The sequence below is a fragment of the Equus caballus genome, chromosome X (assembly GCF_041296265.1).
Source record: "Equus caballus isolate H_3958 breed thoroughbred chromosome X, TB-T2T, whole genome shotgun sequence".
NCBI classification, from domain to species: domain Eukaryota; kingdom Metazoa; phylum Chordata; class Mammalia; order Perissodactyla; family Equidae; genus Equus; species Equus caballus.
The window spans coordinates 460,001-469,225 of NC_091715.1; the positions used below are offsets into that span (position 1 = coordinate 460,001).

The 9,225-nt window shown below is 56.4% G+C and overlaps 1 protein-coding gene across 5 annotated transcripts in view; it reads left to right on the forward strand.

Annotated features, from left to right (window-relative positions):
* CSF2RA (colony stimulating factor 2 receptor subunit alpha) overlaps positions 1-6,218 on the forward strand; it is a 15,284-nt gene extending 9,066 nt beyond the window's left edge. For all 5 annotated transcript variants that reach the window (XM_070257893.1, XM_070257891.1, XM_070257892.1 and 2 more), the window contains 9 exons: positions 359-482; positions 1,254-1,383; positions 1,479-1,648; positions 2,281-2,414; positions 2,938-2,967; positions 3,443-3,590; positions 5,161-5,257; positions 5,547-5,628; positions 5,954-6,218. In XM_070257893.1, the coding sequence (XP_070113994.1) occupies positions 359-482; positions 1,254-1,383; positions 1,479-1,648; positions 2,281-2,414; positions 2,938-2,967; positions 3,443-3,590; positions 5,161-5,257; positions 5,547-5,628; positions 5,954-6,049 (1,011 nt within the window). In that variant the 3' untranslated portion in view covers positions 6,050-6,218. The remainder of the gene's footprint in view (positions 1-358; positions 483-1,253; positions 1,384-1,478; positions 1,649-2,280; positions 2,415-2,937; positions 2,968-3,442; positions 3,591-5,160; positions 5,258-5,546; positions 5,629-5,953) is intronic.
* Positions 6,219-9,225: the final 3,007 nt, after the last annotated feature.

Sequence of the window (9,225 nt, forward strand, 5' to 3'; positions counted from 1 at the left end):
GATGGGACGTGGGGGACGGAGGGAAAACGCCCCGTCCAGCGGCCCGACGCCCTTGGGGGGCCGGGGGGGGGTCCCTGAAAAATATGCAAAATTACCCTAAAAGGAAAGGGGGTGTTGCAGGCGGATAGGAGCCAAGAGGTTTGTTGAGTGACTTGCAGACCTTTTGCAACTCTTCCAAGGGAGTTGGGGGTCAGAGGTTGTGCTGGCGTCTTCGAGGCCAGCTGGCCCCCCCCCCCGGGGGCACACATTTCTCGGAGGCACACGGATGACACCACGAGGTCAATGGAAGATGGAGCGATGCCAGGGTGTGACAACAGACGGGCGTTCATTGATTGACTTTCCGATCGTGTCTTTGTAGCCCTGGAAGAAAGAATGTCGCTGCGTGTTTCCGGACTGCGCCCTGCACCAGGGCGTCACGCTGACCGTGACGGTCAACACCAGCCAAACGCAGGTTTCGGAGAAGCTCGTCTACACCAACCCAGGTGGGGGAAACGTGGCGGGGACCCACTGGCGTCAGGGTAGATCCGACTCCTTTTTTTGACCCTAAGGAGATAGAATTGGCATGTTGGAAGTGTAGATATTTAAGGCATGAGGCATGATGGGATGTCCTCACGCTCAGTCAAGCTACTAACACGCCCACCATCCCACGTGTTTCTCTGTCTGAATTAATCCACTTAACGTGACGCCTTCCACCTTCGCTCACGTGGGCCCAAACGGCAGGGTTTCCTCCTTTTTCCTGGGTGCGTAATATTCCATCGCATATATTGTCCATCTGGACGTGTTCTCTGGAAAAAATCTATTCGAGTCACTTGTCTATTTTTTAATCAGATGATTTGGGTGTGTCGGTTTAGTTTTTGAGGAAGATTGGCCCTGAGCTAACATCTTTTTTTTTTTTTTTTTTTTTGCTGAGGAAGACTGGCCCTGAGCTAACATCTGCTGCCAATCCTCCTTTTTTTTTTTTTTTTTGCTGAGGAAGACTGGCCCTGAGCCAACATCTGCTGCCAATTGTCCTCTTTTTTTTTTTTTTTTTTTTTTGCTGAGGAAGACTGGCCCTGAGCTAACATCCGTGCCCATCTTCCTCTACTTTCTATGTGGGACACCTACCACAGCATGGCGTGCCAAGCGGGGCCATGTCCACACCCGGGATCCGAACCGGCAAACCCTGGGCCACCAAAGCAGAATGTGCGAATTTAACCACTGAGCCACCGGGCCGGCCCCTGGTCCACCCTGGTTTGGTCTCTGCGTGTTCGCAGGTGGCGAGGGCACCGCCGCCCAGAACTTCTCCTGCTTCATCTACAACGTGCACTTCATGAACTGCACTTGGGCCCCGGGCCGCGCGGCCCCCGACGACGTCCAGTATTTCCTGTATATACGAGACTCCAAGTAAGCGTGGACGGGCCGTGTAGACGACCGTGGGGGACACGCGAGGACGGAAAACCGCGTCCTGAGGGTTGTCTGAACTCTTTGGGGTCTTGCAGGAAGCGGGAGAGGGAATGTCCCCGTTACATGAGCGACTCGGGGACCCACGTGGGCTGCCACCTCGACGACCTCTCGGGATTGACCTCTTACAATTACTTCCTGGTGAACGGGACCAGCCAAACGACGGGGATCCAGTTCTTCGATTCCGTTTTGCGGTCCAAGCAAATAGGTGAGAACGAGGACCCGAGGTTTCAGCACTGAGTCATTCGTCAAACGGAGTTTGCGTGAAATCCGTGCAAGGGTCCTGGGGCCACTCTCACCGATGGTCAAAAACTGACTGCGTGACAGTGGGGAGCCCAGAGTCTGGGGTCAAAAGGTCGAGGGAGGGGCTGGTTGTCGGGGAACCGGCTCTGGGATCGGGGGGGGGGGGGTTGGGTCTCTGGGTTTCACCTCTGACCTCGGGGAGGGGGACAGGGTGGAGACTGAGTTCAGTCCCCAGAGGCCCAGGATTTCCTGGATCCTGACTCGGTCACGGAGCCTCCGGAAAACCCCAAGGACGGGGGTCGGGCAGATGTGAGTTCCAAACGCTCTGTGGCCGTGAGAGCGATGGCACCGGGCCCAGTTGTGTAGACGGGAACCGGCTGTGTAGACATGGCTGAGAACGCCTTGGGGCCCGCTGGCTCAGTGGTTAAGTGTGCACGTTCTGCTTTGGCTCAGGGCCAGTCTTCCTCAGCAAAAAAAAAAAAAAAAAAACGAGGAGGATTGGCAGCAGATGTGCACTCAGGGCCAATCTTCCACAGCAAAAAAAAAAAAAAAAAAAAATCAGCCTAAAGTTCACGGGGCGCGGGGCTGTCTTTGCAGAGAGGTACAGCCCGCCCGCCAACATCAGCGTGCAGTGTAAACCCTCGAGCTGCCTCATCCGCTGGGAGAGGCCCAGCGCACACTTCCGCCTGGACGACCGCGACTTCCAGTACGAGCTGGTCATCCAGAGACAGGTGTGTAGACGCCACCCGCCCGCGGGGAGTGAGGGGGGCCCGGGGCCCGGGAGGCGGGCGCGGAAGAGGCGACGCCGTGTGGACGAAGGCGGGTGCGGGAGGTGTAGACAGCGTCCTCGGCCCGAGTAAGGAGGCCAACGACCCAGCCGGGCTGTGAAAGCCTGCGGGAGGGTGTAGACAGCTGGACGCAGCTGCGGAAGAAGGAGGAGCGTGTATGATACGGCCTCCTGGGCGCAGTGTAGACAAGATGGATCCTTTGCTCCATGTCCTCCTGGACCCAGTGTAGACAAGGGAGAGGCCTCACTTCATGTCCATCTGGACCCAGTGTAGACACTCCCTCCTGTGGCCAGGTTCCAATCCTGTCTACACGGTCGGCTCCAGGGTGAGTGTGGCCAGGAGGAGCCCGGTCTTCACTGCCCGGGGCTGTATTTCCCTCGACAGGCAGTGTGGACGAAACTCGGGAGAAACCCCCCCCAATCGGGAAAAGTCAACCTTCTCTCTCTTTTTTTTTTTTTTCTCTCAGAGCCGCACCCAACCCCCTGAATACCCGATGGTGAGTTAGAACTCTGACCCCGAGTGTCCGCCCGGAGCTGGAGCCGGTGTTAGTCAAACGGGCACGCGCACCACGGGGTGGGGAAGGCGCTGAAAACCGGGGCTGGGGGCGCTCTCGGGTTTTGTGCAGTCAACAACGTGGGCGCACGTCCATGGTCTACACTGCTGGGGCCCGACCTTGATCCACTTGTCACGTCCCACTGGGTGAAATTTGTCCCGTTCCTCGTACCCCGTGGACCCGCCCGTCCTCTTCCTCTTGCGTCCGTGTCGGCCCCCAAAATACCCCTTTGAGTATCGAGATTATTTCGTCCTTCAAGGCCCCTCGGGTTTCCAGACGGGACCCCCATTTGGCGCCGCGAGCACGACTTTCGCGCTCCGACTGGGGGGAAAGTGGGTTTGGATCCTTCTTCCGTGTCCGTCGTACCATTTATTATTTTTTTTAAACGCGCCCCCAATTCCGTGTTTTCTGAACCCAGAGGATCGAGGTGCCGGGCGACTCGCAGAATCAACACATTTTCCCGAGTCTGGAGCCCAGACCGAAGCACACGGTGAAGATCAGGACGGGGGACGCCCGGGACGCCCAGGACCCCCGCTGGGGCGCCTGGAGCCGGCCCGTCGAGTTCGGTAGGAATTCTCCTTTTTTTTTTTTTTTTTGGCTGAGGAAGATTGGCCCTGAGCTCACATCTGCTGCCAATTCTCTTTTTTTTTTTTTTTTTTTTTTGCTGAGGAAGATTGGCCCTGAGCTCACATCTGCTGCCAATTCTCCTTTTTTTTTTTTTTTTTTTTGCTGAGGAAGATTGGCCCTGAGCTCACATCTGCTGACAATTCTCCTTTTTTTTTTTTTGTTTTTTGCTGAGGAAGATTGGCCCTGAGCTCACATCTGACGCCAATTCTCCTTTTTCTTTTTCTTTTTTTTTGCTGAGGAAGATTGGCCCTGAGCTCACATCTGCTGCCAATCTTCCTGTTTTTTGCTGAGGAAGATGACATCCAAACGGGGTCTGTTTCCTCCTAACGAGGAGGGGAGCAATTCCAGGCACGAAACTGCCCTGGAGCATTTCAAGGTTTTTAGGGAGCGCTGCTGGGCGGTGTTTTTTCCCTGCTCCGAGATCAATGAGTTTCGTAACGGCTGGTGTGGGATTTATAGGAAACCCACGGCGAGCACTGTTTCGTGAGCTGAAACAGGGACAGGGTGTGATCGATTGGCCGTCTTGCCTTCGGCGCTGGCTTTTTTTCGGCCAGGACGCCAAAAGCGGGAATAAGCCGAGAAAAAAGACATAATCTGGACTTGATCGGAATCCACAGACCCTCGCAAGACAGTGGAAAATCGACCCGCAGAGCAGGAGGAAATGTTTGCAGGTCGGGTGTCGGATCAGGGCCGAGTAGCCAAAATATGTAAAGTGCTCTGAGAAGTCAATAGCAAGAGTAGGAACAACGCAATTTAGAAGTGGATTTTTAAAAAATGAACAGACAGGGGATGGCCCCGTGGCCGAGTAGTTAAAGATCGGGACAGATGTTAGCTTAGGGCTAGTCTTCCTCAGCAAAAAAAAAAAAGAAGAAGAAGAAGAAAGAAGATTGAGAAAAGATGTTAGCTCAGGGCTAATCTTCCTCAGCAAAAAAATTTTAAAAATTAAAAAAGAAGAGGAAGAGGGCAATAGATGTTAGCTCAGGGCTAGTCTTCGTCAGGAAAAAAAAAAAAGGGAGAAAGATTGACAAAAGATGTTAGCTTAGGGCTCATCTTCCTCAGGAAAAAATAAAATAAAGAGGAAGATGGCAATAGATGTTAGCTTGGGGCCAATCTTCCTCAGCAAAAGAAAAAAATTTAAAAAAAGAGGAAAATGGCAACAGACGTCAGCTCAGGGCTAGTCTTCCTCAGCAAAAAAATAAAAATAAAAAAAGCAGGAAGGTTGGCTCGTTATCTGTTTGTATTGAAAAACAATCTGCCAACAACGGCCGACACCCGATTTGGTGACTGACCATCGTGATAAAATTGGGGGTTTTTTTTCATTGGACTTTTGAGCAGAAACTGATAAAAAAAAAAAAAAAACCACGATATTCTAAATTTTTACATTATCAATTATTATAAAAAAATCACAGGTGAATTGTACAAAGTCCTGATGTGCGATGATAAGTGAACCCCGGCGGTCCGGGATCCACTCACGGGCCCCCCCCACCGCGTGTCCCCCTGTGTCCCCAGGCTCCGAGGACCCGGATGCGGGGGTCGTGCACGTGTACGTGCTCATCGTGCTGGGTACCCTGGGCTGCGCGCTGGCGCTCGGCTGCCTGGTGAAGAGGTAAGGTGGCGCGGGGTCGCAGGCCCCAGTGCGCAGGGGCGGGGTACACGGGGGTGCTCACTCCCCATGAGGCCCCTTGTGGGGCCACCCTAGACGCTGCCAGCTCCCCGAGCCCGTGTGGACCCGTCTTCCTTCCCAGACGTCCGTCGCGTGCCCAGCTCGGCACGAGCAAAGGCCCTGGGGCCGCCGCACATGCGCGCGCACCTTTGTAGGATAATGAATGCTCGGTTCCCCACGCGCATGCGCGGCACACTCTGGCGTTCCCTGCGCACTCTTCCGGTCCCCGCAGGTTCCTCCGGAGACACAGTCTGTTCCAGCCGGTCCCGCGCATCAAAGACAAACTGAACGATAACCATCCGACCGACCTCCAGGTGCGTCCAGGGGTGTGCGGGGTCAGCCGGGATGGACACACGGGGGGGCACAGCGGCCCTGGGAGGGTCCCGTGAGGCCCCCGTGGGTCACCCATCACGTCCGTCTCCCCTGCCCCTTCGCTTCCGAGCTCCATCCTGCCCCAGGACCTTTGCACCTGCTGTGCCGTATGCCCTGCAGGGACCACAGGCGCTTCCCACAGGCCATCCTGCCCATCCTGCGGGTCAAGGTCGCCCGTGTAGACGTGTCCCTGATCCGTCTCTACACCCCCCCCCGACCCCGGCCAGCCGTCCCCCCGGGTCCGACACCCTGTCCTCCTTCCCTCAGGACGTCTGGGAGGAATTCCCGGCGGGGGCCGGAAAAGCCGAGCACGAAGAGGTGGTGACCGTCCAGGAGGTCGACAGAGCCCCGGTCAGCGGGTGAAAGGTCACGGGCACCTCCGGCCCCCAGACACCCCGGAAGCCGCCCGGGTTTTCTCAAAACCGTTTTAAGCGTTTCTGCAGCTATTTTTCTACTTTTTATTAAAAAAATAAATGTGAAGTTTGGCCAAGAGGCTTCCCGATGGGGGGCCGGAAAAAAGGCCCAAAGCTTAGAGATTTGACCCCAATCTATGAGGTCAGGGCTGCGGACCCTCCCGCTCCCCGCTCTTCGAGGGACCCTGGTGGTGGCATTGGGGTCACCCGCGTCTCCAGCCTCGCACCCCGTGGATCTGTGTAAAGCGTCTCCCTGAGGTCTGGCAGTCACTCAACAAACGCTCAAGCCCGAGGAGGGGAGGCCAGGGACTGGACAGGCCGAAAGGCGCGTCCCCTCTCCTTGGAAGCTGTGCCCTTTGGTGGCCCCGACGTGGGGAAAAACATCCTACACACAGGAAAAAAAAAAAAAAATCTGGAAATAACTCCAACGGCAAACCGCGGGCCCCGGGCCATCTCGAGGACGTTGCGAAATTGAGGCGTTTTCTTTTTAGGGTTCCCGCTTTCGCTTCCCCTTTCCACCTCCCGGGCCTCTCCCTCCCCCTCTGACCCTTGACCTCTGTTCAATGCGGACGTCCCGTCTTCACCTGGGCGGATCTGCTATCAGTCACTCACACTCTAGTAGGAATTGGTTGCCTTCTCTTCTTAACGGTGAGCGTCCACGGTCTGGTTTCCCGCTCAAGGCGTTTAAACGCGGAGGGAGGGGGCGCTGGGGGTGATTTTTTCGGGGGGTTCGGTGGACGTTTTTTGGTGCCCCGGAAATAACCCCACGAAAAAGAAATTTCGGGAAATGACACCTCCTGGTCTGTCCCCGTCCAACGGGGCCTCCAACACGAGTCATTTTCACCGAAATCACAGGAATTTGTTCCCGATGAGGAGGCTTGCGCCGTGTGCACAGGGGCGCTGGGACCACCCGGGTGGCAGGGGCCTTAAAACAGGAATGACCCTTGCCCTCGTCCTGGGTGCCCCCCCCCCAGCGGGTTCCGGGGGGCTCTGGGGTCAGAGGGCGTGGGATGGTGTGTCCCCCAGGGGAGTCCAGGGCAAAGGTCGTGACCCGCATCCCCCGGGGTCAGATGGACGGAGGCGCGTCCTCTGGTTTTGGCCGCAAAAGCGGGCGGACCGCGTGTCCGAACCCCCACATCCGGGGTCTTGGGGGCCCGGGGAGCGGACGGCGTCCACACTGCGTTCGCACTACCACCACCCTGCACGGGGCGACTTCTCCCAGCTGCGTCCGTGGGACCATGCGGGGGTCACGTGGGTCCCCCCAAAGCCCCGTCCCCTGGGGTGTCAGGGGACCCCAGACCGGGGGGCGGCTGGGCCCCTTTTGGGAGCAGGTCCGGCCGCCTCCTCCAGGAAGCCCTCCTCTCCATCCTGGATTCAGGGCCGCCTCCTCCAGGAAGCCCTCCTGTCCACCCTTGATTCAGGGCCGCCTCCTCCAGGAAGCCCTCCTCTCCATCCATGATTCAGGGCCGCCTCCTCCAGGAAGCCCTCCGCTCCATCCTCCCCTTCATCGCAGCTGCAAACACCCCGTCTGCAAATAACACGCCGATCTGAGGTCCTGGGGTGACGAGGTGGACCTGACCTTTGGGGGGGACGGGGTTACACCCCAAACAGCCCCCTTAGGACGAGTCCCTGTCCCCTCACACCCTGCGGGAGCCCCTACCCCCCAGCCGAGCCCCACTCTGCCTCCAGGCTCCACCTGCTCCCCCGCCACCCCCATTCCATCCACTTCCTCCCGGAGTCGGTCAACAAACATCTCTTCCTCCCGAAGTCAGTCAACAAACGTTCCTTCCTGAAAAAAAAAAAAAAACCGGCCAACAGACGTTTTAGGCTCCGAGTCCACCCGTGTCCACGCCTCCATCGCCCCTCCCTCGGCCCGGTGACGTCACCCCCCGCCTCGCTGGGCGTCCTGGTCCCGCAGGCGCGCCGTGTCTGGTCTTTCCTATAAAGGGACCCACATGTCGGGAGATCTTTAGGGTCCGGGTTGTTTGTAGCCGGGTGCCTGTGACCTTCGACCCCGTCCTGCTGTGGGTGGGCAGCTCGGGGGTTTTGCGGGTCAGCCGCGTGCAGTGAGCGGATCTACCCGTTTCCGTGTCCGTTTCCCACGTGCACGGGGCGTTTGGGGGCGTTTCCCGGCCCGGGCGATGTTCACAAAGTGGCTATGCGACATTGAGGTCCGGGTGTAGACGCCGTGACCCTCCGTGGGATGGTCTCAGCGGTTGGGGGGGGGCCTATTTGGGACCCACAAACGCGACTGAGACTTAAGGGGTCTCCCCATCTCTGCCCACAAATTTTTATTTTTTTTCCTAACCCCCCGCCCGCCCCGGGTTTTTTTTAAACCATTGAACGCCTCCAGCACCCCGTGAATTTCCGGGTGCCTCTGTGGAGTCCCCAGGTTCACCCATCCCCAGACAACCTGATCAATTTTTTTTCCCCCCCCCCTGAGGAAGATTGGCCCTGAGCCAACATCTGCTGCCAATTCTGGTTGTTTTTTTTTTTTTTTTTTGCTGAGGAAGACTGGCCCTGAACTAACATCCGTGCCCATCTTCCTCTACTTTATATGTGGGATGTCTACACAGCATGGCGTGCCAAGCGGTGCCACGTCCACACCCGGAATCTCAACCGGCGAACCCCAGGCCGCTGAAGCAGAACATGCGCACTTAACCGCTGCGCCCCCGGGCCGGCCCGTCCTCATCACTTTTTAAAGCATCAGCTAATTTATCAAAAATCGTATGTTCCACATTCATATTTGCCAAGGGAAAAAAAAAAAAAAAAAAAAAAACCTCTTTTTTTTTTTTTTGCACGTTTGTGAGTTATTTTGTGTCCGTGTGTACGACGCCCGGGACATGTCTGGCCCCGTTCGGACGGGGGTTTTTTTTGGACTCGGTTCTCGGGGTTTTTCCAGATGCTTTTGTCAGTTTTGACGGCACGAGTCTCACCTGCGCGGAAACGATGCGAAATCACACGGGAGACGCGGCCCCTCCACGGGGCTTCCCACGCTCAACAACACGGAGTTCAAACAATTAGTAGATATTAGAAGGATGACAGCAAAGCTGAAGAATTAATAGTCACAGAATTATTATAGCAATTCTGAATAATTAATACTCTAGAATCATTGTAACAATTTTA